Here is a 23055-nt window from a genome sequence, read left to right as displayed (position 1 = left end):
GTGAAACAAAATGACAAAATTAAAATCCAGAGTTGCACATTTATTCACTAATTGAGCCTCATTTTGCAGGATTTAATAAAATGTGTGGATGGTGGATGTGAGCATGTCCTCTTCCTGTCACCTGATCTGATCATTCATCAGGCAATGTATGTATATTGTAGTGTCAACAGTTTCGGGACTGTGTGTGTGTGTGTGTTGAGGGCAGGGATGTGTGGGATTGAGAACTGCCACTTAGAAGAATGACACACACACACACACACAGTGGGTGAGAGGATTGTCATTCAGCACTGAGAGATTACCTTAAAAGATATGGTATTAGTCATGCATGGTGTCACACACACACACACACACACACACACACACACACACACACACACACACACACACACACACACACACACACACACACACACACACACACACACACACACACACACACACACACACACACACACACACACACACACACACACACACACACACACAGGTTATTATTGCCTAGGAGTTTTTATTTTCTACAGGAATTTACAGCAAAAAAAGACTAACACTGTTGTTGCTAATATTCAAAAAGGTCCTGAAAATCAATTCTAGCACACTTTTTGACAGGTATTAAAAACACACACACCACCCGTACGTCTCGGCCCGCTCCACCTTTCACTCCAGTTTCCAGGGCAACTAAGTATTGCATCAATAAAAAATAAGAAATAAAATACATATGTTACTTTTTGCATTGGCACATAACAAGAGAAGTAAAGCAGCAGACGTGGGTCAAAGAGGATCTGTTTTAAGCTGCTCGGAGTAACAGATAACAGGAGGAAGGATATCAAATTTTCACTGGACATGTTCTGGTATTTGTTGTTGTGTGATAGGGGCGGGGCACGTCGGGAGTGATACGACCCAAACAGGAAGTTTGAAGGTGAAAAAGGAGTATAATAGTGTGGATATCAGTCGTAAATGGTTTTAAACATGAACTAAAAAAAACCCTATGCCCCCTCCACTCTCTCTGCTACTAGAGGATGGAGGGGGGTGGCAGGTTGCAATGCATTTTGGTCATTTTGCAGGGGTGTCAAAGTGATCCGGTAAAGGGCCGCTGTGGCTGCAGGTTTTCATTTCAACCAATCAAAAACACACACAGTTGACTTGTTGGACCAGGTGTGTTCTTGCTTCCCTTTATTGGATCAGTTTGACACATGTGTTTTACAGTAACCCCCCTCCCCCATCGCCTTCCTGCTGTAATTGTTCTTCCTGTCAATGCTGGCTGAGAGAGAGAGAGAGATCCCTCGATACATTTTTGGGATCTTTAAATCAAACTGACCACTTACTTAACACAATCTAACCAACAGTGACGTGATAAATCAGGAACATCTGGTCCTCCATGCAGAGTAAAACAAAGTCGAAGATATAATGTTTGCAAACATCGTGAGGCCCGAGTTCTCTTCCAGCTCTTTCACCCCACCCTCCTTCTGTCATCCAGGGTCAAGGTCAGCCTCTGTCTGAGTGGGACGGTAAGGCCCGACTGCCATTCACTAACATTAAAACGACTACTTTTAAAATAAGAAAAGGCGAGGCGTCCAAAACGTCCCCAACTCTGAGGAGGAACCGGACCCACTGTTGTTCAAAAATGCCCACATTATGAAGGGCTTGGTGAAAAAGTTTCATTTTTTAGCTTTTGGGGAAATTTCAGAAGAATAATACAAAGGATTTGTGTTTTTTTGTTGTTTTTTTTTTTTTAACTGTGCACGAGCTGAAGGTGGCCTCATGTTCATTACCCTGAAGCCAAGTCTTCTACAAAACCTTTAACACTTGGAAAAATATCTACAGTATATCCATCTAGAATAGATGCAAAGGAATGCTTTTATTAATATATACGTGGGGTACAAATTATGGATCTTATGGAAACCAGAGGGACAGGGTGTGATTGAGAAACTGCAGTTAATCCACAAGGAGGCGGTAGAAAAAAACAAAGTGCACTGGAAAAAAAAGCGACCAGATTTACAAGCCATTTAATCGTGAATTCAGTCTTAAAATCATACAAAAGGAGGGGAAGGGGTTCAAATGGAGACACGATTTGACCGGTTTCAGGGAATTTCATCTCGATGATAGATTTGATTTCTTCAGGATTTTATCAGCTGTTGGAGAAAGAAGCTCAGAAACACCGGAATAAATAAAATGGTTCACCTTTTACCGATAAAGTGAGGGCTAAATACAAGATGAACTGACTGGCAGAGGTGAATACTTCTGGATGTTTTGGGAGGAAGGCAGAAGGAAGGAGGGATGTGAAAAAGAAGAAGGAATAGAAACAGAGTGATGATATACATGGCAGCTGTAATGATCCGCTGTATTAGTTGTATAGGGTGTCGTTCAAGCACTACAGACTAAGTGTGTCGGCTGTCTGCCGCACACCGGCCTTCATTGTCTCTAATATGCAGCAGTGCGCTACGTTAATGTGTAATCGATCCTATACACAAACAAAAGTCCCCCACTTCCGGCTATTACATCTGCATAGCAAAAAAGAAAAAGAAAAGAAGAAAGAACAAATAAATAAAAGAACAAAACACTAAAATAAACAAACCCATAACTGAGCCTTCGGTAATAACTCAAACCCCATCCTTTTTTTCTTTCGGCGGCTACTGTTTTGTTTTCCTCTAAAAGATAATACAGAAGTAGTTTTGATGCAAGATTTGTTATTATTCTTTTTTGTTTTGTTTGTGTTTTGTTTTTTAGAAAAAAATCTGTATCTTCGTGAAGCGCACTTCCTACTTCCTCTTGGTCCGGAGGCGGCGTCTGATTGGCCGGCTAGTCATCGTCGTCGTCGACCACAGGGTCCGTGTCCCAGCACGTAATGTCAATCTCTGAACACACAAACACAATCGTTGATTTATTCTATAAAAGATAACTCATGTGATTATTTTCTGGTGTGATATTTTTAACTTTAGCATATCTAGCACATACCCTCATGGATATGAATGCGGTGGACCTAGTAATAAAAGAAACACTCGACACTATAACATTATCTATTTCAACAGCACCTCAAATCTGCAATGACTATACAGTTAAATCAACACCTCTGAGCTTCAATAAGATCTGGAATAGAACTTGTGATATGGAAACGTACATTATACTGAATTTATCAAGAAAACAGGTGAACATGAAGGAAGTGCTCAGTTTGCATAAACAATAGAAAAAGGAGTTAATAATTACTAATGTATACACTGGAGATCAAAATTACTCAAAGTATTAAAAAGTTCTTATAAAATTATAAACTGTACTATACTAATACATTATTCATTCATTCATCTTCAACCCCTTGTCTATATCAGGGTCTCGGGGGGCTGGAGCCGATCCCAGCTGACATCGGGCGTGAGGCGGGGTACACCCTGGACAGGACGCCAGTCTATCACAGGGCACATAGAGACGAACAGAGACAGACAACCATTCACACCTACGGGTGATTTTAGAGTCATCAATGAACCGAACACCTGCACGTCTTTGGACTGTGGGAGGAAACCAGAGAACCCGGAGAAAACCCACGCAGACACGGGGACAACATGCAAACTCCACACAGGAGGGCCCCAGCCGGGATTCGAACCAGTACTACTACATTATATTTATATAATATAGAATATTAAATAGAACTATTTTAACCTAATTTTGATCTCTAGTGCATATTCTAAATTTAAAAAAGGCCTAAAACTGACTAAGCCTGTGAATGTTCTCATTCGTCCAGGTCGTCGTTATCCTCAAAGCAATTTCAGTCAAAAACAACTGGACTGGTTGTTTGTCTAGGAAGACGTTTCACCTCTCATCCAAGAGGCTTCATCAGTTCATGTACGCATCTGACCAGAATAATACTAATACTGACTATTTCACGACTGCATTTAAGTATCTTACCTGGTGGCTTGTTATAAAAGACAGGTGCAGGTTTAGCCGAGGACTCTGATTGGCCAAACTCTTCCTCCTGTGATTGGCTGAAATAGCCCTCACTCGCCTATGAGAACCAACAGAGAGGCAGAAAGAGAAAAAAACTTTAAACAAAGACAGAAAACCTCTTTTTGAAAGCACATCAGGAGTATTATTAACCTGTCTGACCTGAGTCCCTTCTTTCAGCAGCGTCTCCCCATTGGTCAACAGCAGCTGTACATCATCCAGCTCTTTCCTCTCCCCGGCTGCATGCTGCAGTGCATGCTGGTAGCTGAGGGTCATCTGGTCAGAGCTCGTCACGTCTACAAGACTGGCCGGGTCGTCCTCGGTGGCGGCGGCCGAGCAGAAGGTCCCGTCCATCATCTCATCAAAGCTGAGGAGTGGCTGAGGCTTGCCGCTGGTGGCGGCGGTGCCGGGCGGGACATCAGCATCGCCCATCAGGTCCACCAGATTGGAGGACTGGGAGGTTTTGGAGGGGTTGGGGGGAGCGCCGGAGTTGCTGTCCCACAGGTTGACCAGGCTGTCTGTCCCGGACTCCCACACGGAGAAGGAGTCCCGGGCCTGTGGGGCGACGCTCTGCACGGGCTTGGTGGGTGCAGAATCCTGGACCGGCGGTTTTTGCTCCTGCTTTGGCACCGAATCTGGAGATAAATATGGAAAACACTGGTTCAACTATAATTCCTAATAGTTTGTTTTAACCCACCGGATCAAACGATGTATAAACATCTCTGTTAACTGGACTACCTTGGCTAACCTCTGTTCCTCTTCTAATATCTTACCCCACTTGTCTCTGCAGTCCTCTTCCTCCGCGCAGAAGTCCTCTTTGATGGACGTGGTGACTATTTTAGGAATGGGTGACACGGCGGCCATGTTGCGCTCTGTGCTTGCTTCATCGTCATCATCCCCTAGAGGAAGAGAATGGCACATCAAAAGGGTAGAGAGCAAAAATCCTATCACAACAACAAAGTTACACTCATAAACCAGATGTGTTGATCTAATGTAACACAAGACGCTTAACTGAATTGTCACAACTGGTGTTTTTTGCTATTTATGTTGTCCAAAAATATGCCAGAAGTTTGGCATCAACCTGTTTTTAGGAAGTCTACTCAAGTTTAAGAGGGATTTTCTTATTTGAAAGTATCCTGAATCAAATCATTCTGAAATGAGGCTGATATTCTGGTTTTCTGACCTCCAGTCACATCCTGTGTTACTTCAACACATACAACTGCACCCAAAATCACAGCAGTCTCATTACTTTTGCCGGCCGGCAAACAGACGGATACAGTCACAGAACCAATCTGACTCTTTGCGGATGAGACTCAAGTTGGTGACATTACCGAGCGGTGTCTGACGGACTGCTTGACCACGTTCAAAGTCTAATTTTGATGGACATTCAGTCTGTAGTAGATTGGAAGATGTAGAGCTCTGTGTTTTGAGGACCAATCTTGGAGCTAAAATATGTAAGTTTGATGTTCAAACATTGCCTTGTCTGCAGAGGCCACGCTAGCAGCCTGCAGTTCAGTCGGCTGGTTCACCACTCTGGTCAACAACCATCATATTGATTGCTGTGAAACTTGGTTCAGAAATGTACAGTGCCCAGACAATGAAGCCTAGTGACGTGGGTGATCCCCTGACTACTAGTGCCACATTGCAGGTTTTATTTATTTATTTATTTTTTTTACATATATTTCATAATCTATACAAGATGGATTGACCAGCTTTTGGTGCAGAAAATCAAGGTCCCCAGAGGATGTATCCTAAAGAAAGACTTTGGTGAACCTCTGATTTTCTTCTAGTACCACCGTGAGGTTTACATTTGTGTCTTAAGTGAAATGTCTTGAGACTTATTGGATGGATCACCATGAAATTTGGCACAGACATTAATGTTCCCCTCGGGATATATCCTACTGACTTTGGTGATCCTCTGACTGTTCATCTATTGCCATCAGCAGGTCAACATTTAAGTTCATCACTAAATATTTTCAAAAGAAATTATATATCCATCAGCCTCAACTGTAATTTCTATTTAGTGCTAATTAGCAAATGCTGACATTATACCTGCTAAACATCAGCATGTTAGCATTTAGCACAAAGTACCGCCTCACAGAGCTGCTAACATGACCAAGGAGTGCTGTGTCATTCGTAATGTGACATTCGTGCCTAAAAACATAGGTCTAATGCCAAACGTTTGAGATTTGGCAACCCCGTCATAAGTAGTAATCCAGTGTAGGAACTGACAGATGGTCCACGCAAGTACGCAACTCCAAATGACAAGTGTGTCCCCAGTGAATGCAACAATAACAGCTAGCCCTATACAGTTTCCAGTACAGAGCTAATTAGAGAGCTTCTGTGACCCAAGTGCACCCAAACAGTAGGGGTCGGCTTTCTCTTGTTGTTTCATGCTATAACGTGCCTAGCAGCAACGCTCAGACTGCAGCTTGCGCTTGCTCAAGTTACACATTCCAGAAAATTTTGACACATGAAATCACTCTTGCGTAGCTCGAGGCGAGTTTGTATACTTGCGTTGACCATGTTTCTGCCCTAAGACATTAGTGCACCAACCACAGGGTATATTGCCATGGGGCACTTGTCAATTGACTCCTATTGCATGTCATACAGACAGAAGTAGTAGTCTAGGGTTGAAGGAACTCAATATCAGTAAGAAAGAAAGTTCAAGGCCAGTTGGCACCAAAATCAACACACAATCACTATGATCCAGCACGTCATGAAATGCCATCGATGCATACGGACACATTGTGGGTGAGTCACAGTCACAATGCCGATGCCACAGCTAGGAATACAACTCCTTATGACAAACATCAACACAGTGTTAGTTACAGTCAAGATTATCATATCCGAGATGAAAACGTCACTTTTTTCTCAGATATTTTCGATGATTTCATGCTTTTTGGAGTCAGACGTCCTGTTCAGAAAACCAGAACAAGATTTCCCAGAGGACTGAACAAATGAAACCACAGATGACGAACAACAGTGTCCCTTTGTCTGGAAACAAATAGCTGACTGAGATGTGTGACCCTGTTAAAATGACTAATCACATCCAGCACAGCCAGGTATTGCTTGGGTGGGTTCGCCGATTCACCTCAGGGTCAACAGGCTCTGAAGGCCCCAGGATATTTGCTGGAAGTATTTTCTAATGGAAACCAGTTTAAATGATTGTCATCACCCTTTCATATTAAAGGAAGGATTGCATTTAGAACTGTCTTTGTTGTAGTGATAGACCGAAAGATCGTCCAGCCGATATTATCGGCTGATATGTGTTTTTTAGGTGTATTGTATCGGCCTAAGCGGGCTAGTGTGTTCGTGTTGCTGGAGACGCCTTTTTTTTCAGTTCAATGATAACATTTGTTATCATCATTGTGTAGTTTTTATGATGTAAATTGAGGGAGCAAAAGTAGTATCAGCTCCAAATATCGGCTCAAGAAAATCGGCAGTCTGTATTGGTCATCGGCTAAGGCTAAAAAAAATCGGAATTGGCTCTCAAAAATCCATATCGGTCGATCCCTACACATGGTTGAACCGGTTCTCTTCCCACCCAGCATAATATCTGCCATTTCAGAACCTACAGACATGCAAACACTCAGACACACACACTGCAGATCATAACGTTGGCCTGCATGATTTTGCCCAGTAACTGCATTATTGCTGTTCATCCAAAGCATTTGATATATTTTTATAGTGTTGGATATTTTATCTGCATAACCTACAAAAATGAATTAACACTGAAACTTCTGCACCGACCCTGATACAATGGTGATGAACGGAAATCAAAACCTGGACAAAAAAACCTAGAGTTATCTGCATGGATGGATACCAACATTTTTGTAAAGTGACCCTGAAAACTAATAAACATTTAAAAATGTAGTTGCCTTGATGTTTTGTTAAAGTAGGCTATGAATTTTGGTTTGGGTCTGACGTTGTGAGAATAACGGTAAATCTCTTCTTGGTTGATGCAAGTAGGTCATTTAAAACATGTACTGTTATAAAGCTGCTGAACAACAAATATAGTAATGCAAAAAAGTCTTGGATGTTGGAGGTTTCTTAAAAGGTTAATCTAAAAAGCATTAAGCCAGGTGTTTGATTCTTGTAGTTACTGGGCTAAAACATACAGAATCATTATTATGCTCTTTCACCAGAATGACAACTAGAACAACTCCACAGAGATCCATATTCAGTCAAAGCCGGACAAACAGCGGTGGCGACTGACGGGCGGCTTGACAACGACACATACGCACATTCATACACTCACAGTTTGGTCAGTCGGTCAGGATTTAAAGCGGCAGTGTGTATTCGAGTGTGTGTGTGTGCAGGGAGGTGATGCAGATCCAGGATCAGAGGCATGAGATTGAGGATTAGAAGAGGATTAGGAAACCAGTCAAATTCTGTCGTTAAAGTAACATCTCTTTATCCCTATGAGAAGTAAAAAATAAATAAAGCTTGTTGCCAATTTAAAATCATAAAACATCAGAATAAAACAGAAACATTGAGAAAAATAATTCAACATAAGGAGCTGACTGGACAACATCTAAAAAGGATGAAGACTGAAGGGGATGACGGGCTCAACATCTATGACACAAACCGACAAACAGCTTTATGGTTTACAGCCATAAAGAATATTTTATTATCTACTAGGAGTTAGTGAAAGGCTTGTGTGTGTGTGTGTGTGTGTGTGTGTGTGTGTGTAAGTGCGTTAGCTGATTAGCAAGGAGGGTTGCAAGTGCATGAGCTAGAAAAGGGTAGGCTAGGTAAGTCATGACACAGGTCTGATGTTGATGACTTGGGTTAAAAACAAAAAAGCTTCAAAGCTAGGATTGTTTTTAATGTCCTGTTGTTAGAACACAGAGACACTGTCATCATACATGCTGAATACCCACCAAAGGCTAGATTTAGTTGCCTTTTCTTACTTGATATTCACGGATTCTTAGTCTTTTTCTTCAACTTAAGTACTGCAAGTTACAGTATTTGGTTTTTAGTGTCTGATAAAGTTGTAAGGTACTATTAAATGCCAAATTTGTAACTGTAACTTGCAAAAATACCTGCACCCAAGGTGAAATTCCGGCGCAAAATCATCCCATGGTCTTTTTTTCGGCACTTTCATACATCAAATAAGCCTCGAGACAGTTTTTTTTCCAGGCATGAACCAATAACTGACCCGGCACCAGCTCCTTGCGTAGTAAAGTCCATTCAAGTGGATTATCAAAGAAATCCAAAAGGAAGGAGCCCATTGGTGCTTAGTTTTATGTGTAAGGACTCTTCTCATGTTACTGCAGAGGTTTGGTGTTATTTTGAGCAGTATTAGCTGTTTTAATACCTTCACCGTACTGCCCCGAGCAAATGAGTGTTAGCCGCGTAAGGCTGTTAGCGACTACCAGATTTCTCCATTAGTTTATGGACGAAAAACTGTCTCGATGGCTTATTTGATGTATGTAAGTGCCGAAAAAGACCATGGGATGAATTTTCCCAATAAATGGGATGGTTCTCCCCAAAATCAAAAATACAAAATTTTCATAGTTTGGAGGTATCGGCCATAAAGAAGAGTCCATGCTTCTTTCTGTACCGTGATACGGTTGGAGCATGATGTTTAGTACAAAGAAAATAGTTCCTACGTGAAAACTGCTCATAATCCAAATGTATATTTTTGGGCCGCTTTGAGCACCACAGGCCGAGTGCCATCCAGCTCCATTATATTCAAGAGAAGACAGCGCTGGGCAACTCACACCAAAACTATCTAGTCTGATAAATAGCACTACAGGTAAGAGAAAAATGGATTCTTGGTTTTGAGGTGAACTGACCCTTTAAAAGGATAATGTCATACCAAATTGTATTTTTCTTATTGTCATCAATGAAAAGACCAAAATCAACCAGTCTCTTACTGTCTGAGTACTTTCTGACTTCCATCTTTAAAAAAAGATCTCACAAATATACTAAAGAGTCTAGCAGACGTTCAGTGTTGGGGAACAGTCGATCAGTGTCAGGAACAGTCGATCAATGTTGGGGAACAGTCGATCAGTGCTGGGGAAAAGATGTTCAGGGCTGAGGAACGGTCGATCAGTGTTGGGGAACAGTTGATCAGTGTTGGGGAACGGTCGATCAGTGTTGGGGAACGGTTGATCAGTGTCGGTGAACAGTCGATCAGTGTTGGGGAACAGTTGATCAGTGTCGGTGAACAGTTGATCAGTGTCGGTGAACAGTCGATCAGTGTCGGGAACAGTCGTTCAGTGTTGGGGAACAGTCGATCAGTGTTGGGGAACAGTCGATCAGTGTCGGGAACAGTCGATCAGTGTTGGGGAACAGTCGATCAGTGTTGGGGAACAGTCAATCAGTGTTAGGGAAGAGTCAATCAGTGTTGGGGAACAGTCCATCAGTGTTGGGGAACAGTCAATCAGTGTTAGGGAAGAGTCAATCAGTGTTGGGGAACAGTCCATCAGTGTTGGGGAACGGAGGGCAGGGTTTGGGGGAAATTTAACGGGAGTAGGTGAGGTGATTTTGGGGGTTGGTGCACAGACATGTTGGGCGTGAAAGTGTGTTTATGCTAAGTGAAGTGGATTACGAAAACTAACTACTTAAACTGAAATGCTGAAAATGCATGTGGACTTAAAATGTGATAAACTATGTTTATCTGAGAGGCATCATCTAACCACTGCTGTCTTTTCATTATTGAGTGTTTTTTTTTATGTCCAGTTTTGAAATGTTTAGTTCTGTTAATTTATACTGGAAACTGGAATATTTGTAATAATGTAATTATATTATATATATGCTCAAGTCACATTTCAATCTCGAAATGTCACAGTGATTCCTGAGTAACTGAATCACTTTTCTTTTTTTGCCATTTAAAGGTCCTTCTAATCCCAAATTCAAAGTGAAAATTTGACCCCTAGTGGAGTATTTGGAGGTTTACAGTCACACTAGTATCCCGACGTCAGCAGATTTTTGTTTTCCAATTGTGTGTACATGTAAACATCATATCCTGGTCTCTTAAACCAGGAGCCAAGAACTTATTCCGGTTTTGAGATGCAATTGGCCTCATGTAATAACATTTTCATATTCTTATCCTAAACATCTCTCACCTTGGGTTGAAAAGTAAAAGTAACTTAATCAAACTCTCTTAACTGCACAAACTTGTTGTAAATAATAGTTTTAACCAGATAATTGCCACCTGTTGATGAGCAGGTGCAGGTTCCTGAGATTTGATCCTAAGCATAACCAACGCTATCCTGGTTTCTGATCACTAGACATTTTGTAATGTACCAATTAGGATACATTGCTTTTGCTTTGGGAAAGACAATCGGAAACCAAAATAATGTTAGAATCATGTATACAATGATAATAAAAACATGATTACTTGATCATGTCTAGATGGTGAACCCTGTATTAGAGTCTGACAGCGATGCTTGCTGTCTGACAATCTATCCAAACCATAACCATCTAAAGACAAAACTTATCTAACCTTAACAATAAGAGGTCAATGCCTGCCTTATCCAACCATCCATTCAACCGCTTGTCCCTAACAGGGTCGCAGGGGGGCTGGAGCCGATCCCAGCCTACCCTATCCATCTGACCTTAATCAATGAAGGTCAATGCCTTCCTGAACCAGCTAATCTTAACCATTTGAGGATGCCAAACCTTGACCATTTAACCTTTACCCTTCAATATCAATGCCTAACCTCAACCATCTAATCTTAGCCATTCAGCGTCAATGCCTTTCTTCAACCATCTAACCTTAACCATTCAAGGTCAAGACACAACCTTGTGTCAATGTGATGCCCAGAACTTAATCAAAACCAGAATAAGACTTGGATATTAGTGTGCTTATAAATGTGTCTTCAAAGACGATCATTTCATCCTTCACATTTTGAATTCACATGCAGTTTCATCCTACATTATTGTCATTTCAGCCTTCTTATCTGTGGAGGCAATTCGTGTCTGGGGAGGAATATGCGATCAAGCTGCTGGTGTCCATCTGTCTTCTTCTTCTTCTGCTGTTTATCGGTTATGTGCTGTACCTACCGGCTGCAGCGGCGGGCTGCGTCTGCGCATGTGGAGTGGTGCGGAGGGGCGACGTACCCCGGGTTGGGAGAGTCGGACTGGGGCTGCTGGGACTGTGCTGCTGCCTCAAGAACGGGCTGTCCAAACGGCCTGGCAGTCGGGGTGACACAAAGCCACACACACACCGGGACACAAAGATTCAAACACACACACGCACAAACAACAAGGACACGAAGCGACGTACCAGGACAGAGAGATGTGGGGAAGATGGACGAGACACAAAGACGATACAGACACAAAGCAAGAGAGGGACGGAGAGTAGAAGGAAGACAGTGAAGACAGAGAAGTCGCAACAAAAGAAGTTCAACCCCAGAGGAAAGAGTAAAGAGCAGAGAGGATTGTGGGAAAGGCAGAGATGCCCATGAAGAAGAAAGAGACATGTAGAGAGGAGGAAAAGAAAGAAGTCACAAATGGAAAAACCAAAGAGTAGAGGAATGGGTGAATAAATTAATGAAGAAGTGAGTGGAATAAGAATGAATACGTGAGAAGAAATGAGGATGGTGAACACAAATTTGGGGTCAAATGAGTGAAGAGGTGGAAGAAGAAAACCCTCAAGGAAAAAGGAAAAAAGAAAGAAAAAGAGAGAAAGAAAAGCAGTTAGTGTGATTTTAATCAAGTAGACAGCGTGCAGTTAGGCAGAAATGCTGACGGTGCTTGTTGGTTTTTATCTTCAGGGCCAGCGAATTGATCTTTTCTGAATAACGAATCCCAGAAAAGGAAAACATTGTTTTTGAGTCACTGAAAACTGAATGAACGTTGGTGTATGTACACAACATGAATCTTCTTCTTCTTCTAAGTAATGTAAATGGCTTTGTTATGATGCATGAAACCTAAAATCATAGATAAAGGTGTTTCTTCATTATGTAAAGACTGTCTTATCTGGTTTTGTGTCGCTTGGGTGACTCGAAAGGAGCTTATCTATGAAATGTATAGAATTATTAACGATCTTATATTTAAAGTAAATATTCACTTTAAAGAATAAAGATTCGTTTTTTTATTTAATCCATATTTACCCAGACAAATATGCAAAAAAAGATGGGAGTATGTTTTCAGCCCTGACCACATTAAGAAGTCACCCTCACATAGGCCCAACACGGCGCCTTGCTGCATGCCGTTGCATTATACTCCTTCAAAAGTTGAGCCTGGTTCATCTTTGTTGGTGAACGACTCTTTTGTTTTCTGTGTTGGCCCTGGACTCAGTAAAATGAATAATGGGGCTGCGTATTTTCACGCACGGCCATAAATCCTGCCCCCTCCATGTTAGCAGAAACCTACTAAAAATAAGAGATAACGGTGTTTCTTTTATTATGTAAAGACTGTCTTATCTGGTTCTGTGTCCCTTGGGAGCTTATCTATGAAATGTATAGAAATAATGAACTATCTTCTATTTGAAATAAATATTCACACAATTAAAAAACAAATCTTTTTTCTATTTACCCAGAAAAATATGCAAAAAAATCATGGAAGTATGTTTTCAGCCCTGACCACATTAAGAAGTCACCCTCACATAGGCCCAACACGGCGCCTTGCTGCATGGCGTCGCATTATACTCCTTCAAAAGTTGAGCCTGGTTCGTCTTTGCTGGTGAACGACTCAACGTCTGTGTTGGCCCTGGACTCAGTAAAATAAATGATGGGGCTGCGTATTTTCACGCACGTCCATAAATCCTGCCCCCTCCATGTTAGCAGAAAAGAAATCACCTCCATGCTTTTTTCCCCAATGATGGTTTCAGTTAAAGTAGATCCTGCTGATGTATGTTCAAGTATTCATTTTGTTTTGTTTAAAATAAGTTATTTGAAACCATAAAAACGGGGGTGAAGCGTAATGATCGACAGCTGTGACTGACTTGCTGGGTGTATAGGTGGGACTTCGACACTGTGAGTCTGTATCAGGGATATTCTGGCTTAATTCTTAGCCAGAGGGAAGAGGTGGAAATGCATGATCCTTCTTTATATACTATCTACGGTCCAAATACAGCCTTAGGGCAGCTTATACGTAGAGTAAGGATTTCTGGCACAATCTCAGCCACTTCAAAGGTGCACAGAGAAGCAAAACTGTTAGCAACACTTGTATTATATAGCACTTATATGAAGCTTGATTATCTGTAGCCTGAAGGACTTCTTACTGCCTGTAAAGCTTACTGAGTGCACGGTTAAAGGTGACATAAATAAATATCACCAGTTGGAGCGACTCCTCTCTTCTCAGAGGAAACACCGGAAGGTTTTTAGCGGGAAAATCATCTTTAAACTTAATGTTTGCTTCTTTACGTTGGGAACTTGAACGCTTTTTCCCTTTTGTTTTTGGTTTTGCTAAAGAAAATGTGCATCTCTTAAAATGTCAAATTTAAAGTCTTGTTGGTAAGAGGATTCAGATGTCATGAACCCTCACACCATCCCTGTTGTCTCCTGCAGGTGTGTCATCTCTCCATCAGACTTCGCACTGAACCGCGACTGGAAACGGATGCTTATCGTGCCTTCGCTGGGCATCTTTGGTGGATTTGCAGCTGAAGCGGTCCCTGCTTTTAGCTAGGTATCAAGTAAGTTCTTGAGGTGCTTGTACAGATCCTTTTACTTAAGTAAAAGTAGAAATACAATGGCCTAAAAATACTGCATTATAAAATGTTACTGAAGTAATACATGTACTTAAAGCGGTAAAAAGTAAAATGAACCATGTGTGTTAAAAGTTGTACTTTGTCAACATGGAGTCAATCAAACTTTGTGTACTACTACTAATACTATTTATGTCAAAAGTAACTATAAATGTCGAATAAATGTAAAACAGTACGATATCTCCCTCTGAAATGTAGAGGAGTAGAAGTATAAAGCAGCAGAAAATGGAAATACTCAAGTACAATTTTGACACACCTGCACTTTCATTAAGTACAGCACTGGAGTCATTACTATTTCTACCAGATGTTTGCTGTTAAAGTACTAATTTGTGTCAAAATGTCCTCTGCTTGACTTAAGGAGTAGAAACTAATAATCTTAGGGCGCACTCACACTGCCCTTCCCCCTAAAAGAACACACAAAAACATATTTTTGGAGGAGAATAAGATGTAGAAACTCTGTCCGTGTCATAAAAACATGTCCTGCCCTGGTTTAAAACCATTCTCTAAGACTGTGAATGGAAAGATGAGCACGAGAATGTTCAATACATTAGTATAAACATCTTTCTTCTCCTTCACCGCTGTTGGCTTGTCTTCAAAAAGCCCAGTATGCTGTAATGTTTCTGCTTGTGTGTTTATCACTGTTGTTCCAGTTTAACACGAGAATAAACTGAACCTGGAAGCTGATTGTTTTAAAGTGTTTACCGGTCCTGTGGATGGAGACAGGTGAGGTGTCGACACTGATGGTCATGGCTCTCTCTTTCTGCTTGAAAAACTCTCGAGGGTTTCCTGACCGCTGAGCGATGATGGCCTTTGCCTCCTGGGGACACACACACACACACAGACACAGACACAGACACAGACACACAAACCCACACACATTAATACAGTGTATACAGGAGTTTGGGTTATATTGTTCACCTTTTCTCTATGTTTAACACAAGGAAGAGCTAATGAAGAAAGATTCATAGATGATTTCTTAAGCTTAATCCTGCAGGAAAGTTCAGTATCTTCACCAAGGACTTCTTTCAAAGTCATTTCTATCCCAAGACCCAAGTTACTAAAGAAAAAGAAAATATTCTGGGGTGCTCAGTCAGGCTCACCTCCACTTCAGTCTCCTTCTTGTCCAGGTTGAGGTCATCGAGGCTCGGCTCTGCTGCCTGCGGAGAACAAGAATACAAATGAGGATGTATGCAAAACAGTGATTTTAGGATTCAAACCTAACGCAGGGATGTTGTTCAGGAATGTTATTAAGTATTTTTGAGGAAACAAAATTGTTTTTGGGCCTTTCGAGAACTGCAGATACCCTGTTTAATGACACATCATAGCTTTTCTTTACTCATTTATTCATTTGTGCTTTCTTTAGCATCTTTCCTTCAAAACAGTTGTGATTGGATCTCTTTATATCAGCTTTTAGTGGTTTGATGTTTTCCCCAAAACATATTAACTAATGCAAAATAACTGCATATTAATCTACGTAGTTCAGTACAGAGGGGCAGTTGTATCAGTTAGATACACTGCTCTCTTGCTGCTGCGCCACTACCTGCTGGTTTCTCCACTTCCATCGGTAACAGATAACACTTCCTTGAGCTCGGCAATCTAACCACGCTGTGCGCGTGAACTCACCACGAGGACAGAGATTAGGATGTTCAGAAGTTAAGCTGACGGATCACAGCTGTGCTACGACGCAGCATGCAGCTGATTGCTACACTGATGGACTGAATACTCTGTCGCTGCAGGACTTAACATTTTTGGAAAGCACACGCGGCGTGTAATCACTCCCTCAACACGCAAACCCCACTGTCGGACAAATTCATTTCATTTTTGTGTAAAAAGGAAAGAAGACAGTGGTTTGCAAAGCGTGCTTACATGGGCAGAGGATGCAGAAACAGAAACGACTACATCACATGAAACAAAAACCAGAAGCCCGAACAGGTTTAACATGAAGAAGTGAGTCTCCAGGAGTAAGGCGTCTCACTTCCTTTAATCTCACACAAAAGCAGAATTGTAATTATATAAAAAGTGTTATGAATAAACTCTATGAATGCAGATGTGTGATAAAAAACAAGGTGTGAGTTTCCGCCGAAAAAGTTGGATGAGCGAGATTTGATGTCGCAGTGGAACTTTTCGGACAATGATTTTTTTCACTGCAGTGAATTTAAATCACTTTAAAAGGTAAAAAAATCACAGCAACTTACTAAGGCAGTCTGGCTCTGCAACCTCTCTTTGGCCTCTTCCTCCTCCTGCAACTTCTTCCTGTTGTCACACACACACACACAAACACACAGATTAGATAATACTAAACACTCCTGAGGGCTGGAAAATACCTGATATGTTCGTGTCAAACCCGAAACCAACGTGTTTTCAACAAGCACTATGCCGCTGAGAGCTCCTTTAACCGTCCACGGTGCTGAGGATGACACTGTTAAAGTACCTTTGCATATTTAACTGTCTGTAAGCCGCGCTGTCTGTTTTATACTATGTTGTTTAGTATTAAAATAAAGCTTTAAGCGCAGAAAACAGTCCCTTTATAATTCATGTTCGTATTGAAGAAAGAAAACTTTGATTCAGCTGCTGCTTGAGATTCAAGATTCAAGATTCAAGAAGCTTTATTTATCCCGAGGGAAATTATTGTGCAACAGTTTCATACAAAGGCAGAAAAGGATCAGAGTAACAATAAGCATAAATCAAATCAAAATAAAGCTAACGTCAGATGAATCAAGCAATGAACCAAGTGTGACAGAGTGCAACAGACGTCGTGGTTAAGCGTAGGTATATACAATATACAACAATACGCAGCGTGCAGTTTAGCAGCAGATTGAAATAAAATAAGTACAAACTAAATAAGTGAGAAGGAGCGATAAGTTATAAGTGTTAAAAATGTTAAAAATGTAGCAGCATGTCCTACAGAACTAAGTGACAGTATGGCACAGTGGAGTGTAGCAGCATTTCGTACTTCAGTCAGTTACAGTAAACCACAGTGAAATGTAGCAGCATGTCCTAAAGCACAGTAAGTGTATCAGCAGATAGTTACAGTAAACCATTAATAAATAAATAAAGTGATGTAGTGGTGATATAAAGTGACAGTGTCGAATAGCAGCATTACTTACTGAAGTAAGTGACAGTACAACTGAATAAAGTACAACTGACTAAAGTACAACTGAATAAAGTGATGCAGTGATGGTAAATAGTGACAAAGTGACATTTTTAGGATACAGTGTCTCCACTGTTCCTTACCTGACTGGGGGGAGATGAATTATAAAGTTTGATGGCCGCCGGAATAAAAGACTTCCTCCGGCGTTCAGTGTTACACCGGGGGAGAATGAGTCTATGGCTGAATGTGCTTTTGCTGGAGGTCAGCAGCTGGTGGAGAGGGTGAGAGTTATTGTCCAGGATGCTGTGCAGTTTAGACAGCATCCTCCTCTCAGACACCGCCACCAAAGAGTCCAGTGTGACCCCCAGGACGGAGCCAGCCTTCCTGATGATCTTACTGATCCTCTTTGCGTCTGCTGCCCTCAGTCTGCTGCCCCAGCACACAACAGCAAAGAAGATGGCACTGGCTACCACTGACTGGTAGAACATCCTCAGCATGGTGTTACAAACATTGAATGACCGGAGCCTCCTCAGGAAATAGAGGCGACTCTGGCCCTTCTTGTATACAGCCTCAGTGTTCTTGGAAAAGTCCAGTTTGTTGTCCAGGTGTACTCCAAGATATTTGTAATCCTGGACAACATCCACAGTCAGTCCGTTGATGGAGATGGGTGTGGGGGCAGATTTACTCCTGCGGAAATCCACCACTAGCTCCTTTGTCTTGGTGGCGTTTAGAATCAGGTGATTAGCTGCACACCAGTCGACAAAGGAGTCCACAACGCCCCTGTACTCCTCCTCCTTCCCCTCACTGACACAGCCAACAATTGCAGAATCGTCTGCAAACTTCTGCAGGTGGCAGGACTCAGAGAGGAACTGAAAGTCTGAGGTGTACAGGGTGAACAGAAATGGGGAAAGAACAGTACCCTGTGGAGCTCCAGTGCTGCAGACCACGGTGTCAGACACTCCGTCCTGCAGTCTGACATACTGTGGTCGACCCGTCAAGTAATCCGTAATCCAGGAAACCAGGGGAGGGTCCACCTGCATCGCCGTCAGCTTCCGTCCCAGCAGAGCAGGCCGGATGGTGTTGAACGCACTTGAGAAGTCCATGAACAAGATTCTCACTGTGGTCCCCGCTCTGTCCAGGTGGGCGCAGGCACGGTTGAGCAGGAAGATGATAGCATCCTCCACTCCTAGTCTCGGCTGGTAGGCAAACTGTAGAGGGTCCAGTGATGAGCTGACCAGGGGCCGAAGAAGTGAAAGAACCAGCCTCTCCAGGGACTTCATCAGGTGCGACGTCAGCGCCACCGGTCTGTAGTCTTCTGAGGTGCTGGGACGCACCTTCTTTGGTAATGGTACCAGGCAGGATGTCTTCCACAGCACAGGGACCTTCTCGAGACTCAGGCTGAGGTTGTAGATGTGCTGCAGGACCCGAGGACAACGTCGGGACCCGCTGCCTTGCCTGGGCGGAGTCTGCACAGCTCCTTCCTCACCTGCTCTGCAGTGAAGGTCTGTCTGCTGTGTGTGTTGGTGGGGGTGGAGAGAGGTGATGGCGGGGGGGAGGGGACAGGTAGGGCAAAATCAGGAAGGAATTGGGGGGGAGGTGTCAGCAGGGTTGGAGGTTTGGAGGTGGGTGGTTGTAGAGGAGCCGTGGGGAGGTGGTCCAGAGCCCTTTCATCAAATCTGTTGAAGAACAGATTTAGCTCATTGGCACGTTCAGTACCACCTCCTACCGTCTGGCTACCAGATGGTTTGTAGCCAGTGATGCTCCTCATGCCGCTCCACACGTCCTTTAAGTTGTTCTGCTGGAGTTTGTGCTCCAGCTTCCTCCTGTAGGTGTCTTTGCCCTGTTGGATCCTCTCCTTCAGCTCCCTCTGGACCTGCCTCATCTGCTCTCTGTCCCCCTCTCTGAAGGCCTTCTTCTTCGCATTCAGCAGGACCTTGATGTCTCTGGTGACCCACGGCTTGTTATTTGGGAAACAGAGTACAGTCTCTGTAGGAACAACGCTGTCCACACAGAAATTGATGTACCCTGTTATGCAGTCCGTGAGATCATCAAGGTCCTCCCCATGTGAATTACAGAGCAAATCCCAGTCTGTTAGTTCAAAGCAACCCTGTAAAGCTTCGTCAGTCTCCTGTGACCATCTCCTCACAGTCCTGGTGGTCACAGGAAGCCGCTGGACTTGGGGCTTATACAGGGGCTGCAGATGGATGAGGTTGTGATCTGATCTTCCAAGAGGAGGAAGGGCAGTGGAGCTGTAAGCCTCCTTAACATTAGCATACAGCAGGTCCAGTGTCTTGTTTTCCCTGGTGGGACAGTCCACAAACTGCTTGAAAGTGGGCAGTGTTGCAGCCAGAGTGATGTGGTTGAAGTCCCCAGATATTGCAATGAATGCGTCTGGGTGCCGTGTCTGAAGTCCCGCGACGACGGTGTGGATGACGTCACTCGAGCGCGCCGCGTTTGCAGTCGGAGGAACGTAAACAACCAGAACGATCACGTGTGAAAACTCCCTCGGCAGATAATATGGCCGCAGACTCACGGCAAGCAGCTCAATGTCCGGGCTACACACACGCTCCTTTACCGTAACGTGTCCAGGATGACACCACTTGTTGTTAATAAGAATAGCAAGTCCCCCACCTTTCCTCTTGCCACTCTCACGGTGACTCCTGTCCGCCCGAACAGTCTGAAAGCCGTCCACAGTTACGTTCGAGTCCGGGATGTCCTCGTGGAGCCACGTCTCCGTGAAACACAGCACACTGCTCACGCGATACATCCACTGAGTCTTCACCAGGCCCGCCAGCTCGTCCATCTTGTTAGCCAGCGACCTCACGTTCCCCATGGTGATGGAAGGGAGAGATGGTTTATATCTCCTCTTCTTTTCCCGTTGTTTACGTCCAGCCTTACATCCCCTGTACTTTCTCCTCAGTTCTTTGGGGATTTCAGGCCTCTCCCGCATTAGCGCCGTTGGTGCTAGCGACAACAGCTGTTCACGGGTGTAAACAATGGAGCCGCCGTATTGTTGCGTCCAGACGGAGACGCGGTCGGCAAAAATAGTCCCAAGAATGAGACAAACGGACAAAAAACACGTAAGAAAGTTCACGAACATAGTTGGCTAAGGTTAGCACTACGACTTACAGGAAAAAGTACTAATAAAAAGACAGTAAAATAAGATAAAATAGCAAAAAAGTGCGGAAAGGAGAGGGAGCAACTGTTGCTGGCTGCCGCTTTACACAGCGCCGGAGACTCAAGGCAGATGTTAGCCCTAAATTAAACCCTAAATGAAGCAGGGTCCCTGCTTATTTGGACACGTTTCATTAACCAAAACATCCAACTTGCAGCTTGTGCATGAGCGTACGAGCCTTCTGCAGGACTCACACGTTTACACGCAAATTACGAGCGATGATAGTCACCGTTTGCGATTCGCTTTCATGAAAGGGCTCCAGGACTACTCTGCTGAAGTTATTCCTGAAATGGATGTTTTAATTTATGTTGTTAACTGTTTGTGTATCTGTTTCCTCACCTGTGCTCCTCGATCTGCCTCTCCCTCTCGCGGTACCTCTGCTCTCGGCTCTCCTGCTCTTTTCTCTCCAGCTCCATTCGCTCTTCCTCGAAGCGCTGCCGCTCCTCTGCCGCCTTCTTCTTCTCCTCCTCCTTCCTCACCTCCTCCTCGCGCTGGAGGAGCAAACGGAGAACAAGAAGACATGAGCGGGAATGTCGAAGTACTGGCGATTAATTACCTTTTGGTCGAACAAATCAGTTAATTTAGTTAGGATGCTGAACGTAAAGATGAGGAAGGTTAAGATCCAGCGAACATCCTCCATTTGGTTTGAACACAGCTGGAAGACGCGGAAAAGTTTGACTTTGTTCTTCACTTTCACTCAACTCCAAACTGGGATTCACATGAACTGTGCTTGGAGTTAAATGATGTGCGATAAATATGAAACTTCAGCCAGCAGCTGGTCCTAATGTGTTTGAAGTATTGCTGTTTTCCCTCCCGCATGAGGGTGGTGCTGTTGTCCTGTGTGTTTTTTCAGTATGTAGAGTTGCAGGTGGTGGTTTGTGATTGGTCCGCAGACCGATGCCACCTGCTTTAAAATGGCACCGTGCCATCCTGTGACGTGATCGCTGTGTTCACGTTGTAATGTGTTTGTCATTGACATGTTTCCTGTGGGCGACTACAGTACCTAAGTTATTTGATTCTTATTCCCTCCCTTTATAAATTAAGTTTCCTCCACTCACTTCCTCCTTATTTCTTCTTCCACACCCACCTTGGCCTGCTCCCAAAACTCCTCTCTATTGATTTTCTTCATCTCCACCTCCGCATTGGTCTTCTCGTACACTGTACCCTGTGTCAGGGGGGAGAGAGAGAGAGAAAGAGAGAGAGAGAGAGAGAGAGAGAGAGAGATAGACACAGAGAAAATCACATTACAGCCAGTATTATAAATAGTACAGTCAGTTTACAGTTGTTGTCAATTCTGCTCTTACTGTTTGAAAATCACTCGCTTTCAAATTACTATTTTGATATAAACATGATTAACTGTTCATCATATCAGGGACTTTAGGGGGAAAGAGGTTAAGGTGCATCAAAGTAAGGACCAATCAAATACGCTGTAGTCCAGCTCGGTTGGTTCTTACTCTATAAGTGAATATAAACAAGAAGAAGCTGTGCTGTACTTAAAAGGGACTAAACACAAATGTATTTCATGTCTATAGTGTGTGTGTGAGTGAGTCTACTCTCTCTGTGTTCGTACCACGTCTCCCTTATCATCCTCTCGGGTTCTCAAGCGGCTCAAGACTGGACTCGCCACCGCGGCAATCCCATTGGTCAGCCGCTGCCCGATGGCCGTCGGGTCGATGTCCTCCAGACTGCTGGCGTTCACGGTGACCTCCACACCCTGTAGAGAGAGAGAGAGAGAGAGAGAGAGAGAGAGAGAGAGAGAGAGAGAGAGAGAGAGAGAGAGAGAGAGAGAGAGAGAGAGAGAGAGAGAGAGAGAGAGAGAGAGAGAGAGAGAGAGAGAGAGAGAGAGAGAGAGAGAGAGAGAGAGAGAGAGAGAGAGAGAGAGAGAGAGATTTTATTTATTATTAATACTTTGACTCCTCTTCTTATCACTTTCTGATTAATAATGCATATTGATAAATCACACACACACAATGACTTCTGGTGTGTTTGGTTATTCTTTCTAATATAAGTTTTCAAAAAAGATGTCACATTTGTGGTTGCATTCATTTTTCAAAAGTCCTTTAGTGTTTTGAATTGTTAAAGGTTGAATATGTAAAATCTTTATCAGAAGCTATATTTCTTTTTTTTAAATAATTATTAATTCATTATTATTAATAATACACCCACGGGGCGGTTTGTGGGGTACAGACTGAAAGT

The 23055-nt window shown here is 43.1% G+C and overlaps 1 protein-coding gene across 1 annotated transcript in view; it reads right to left on the bottom strand.

The window, feature by feature from the left end:
* Positions 1-503: 503 nt before the first annotated feature.
* The window catches only part of dbn1 (drebrin 1), a 121205-nt gene continuing 98653 nt past the window's right edge, over positions 504-23055 (bottom strand). The window contains exons 5-14 of the mRNA XM_083927554.1: positions 22430-22573; positions 21947-22024; positions 21199-21350; positions 16789-16846; positions 15694-15750; positions 15296-15410; positions 4701-4826; positions 4090-4562; positions 3892-3988; positions 504-2852 (exon numbers count right to left, since the gene is read on the bottom strand). Coding sequence (XP_083783680.1) covers positions 2797-2852; positions 3892-3988; positions 4090-4562; positions 4701-4826; positions 15296-15410; positions 15694-15750; positions 16789-16846; positions 21199-21350; positions 21947-22024; positions 22430-22573 — 1356 coding nt within the window. The 3' untranslated portion in view covers positions 504-2796. The remainder of the gene's footprint in view (positions 2853-3891; positions 3989-4089; positions 4563-4700; positions 4827-15295; positions 15411-15693; positions 15751-16788; positions 16847-21198; positions 21351-21946; positions 22025-22429; positions 22574-23055) is intronic.

The sequence above is a fragment of the Echiichthys vipera genome (genome assembly GCF_963691815.1).
Source record: "Echiichthys vipera genome assembly, chromosome: 14".
Classification (NCBI taxonomy): domain Eukaryota; kingdom Metazoa; phylum Chordata; class Actinopteri; order Perciformes; family Trachinidae; genus Echiichthys; species Echiichthys vipera.
This window is presented reverse-complemented; position numbering and strand designations above follow the sequence as displayed.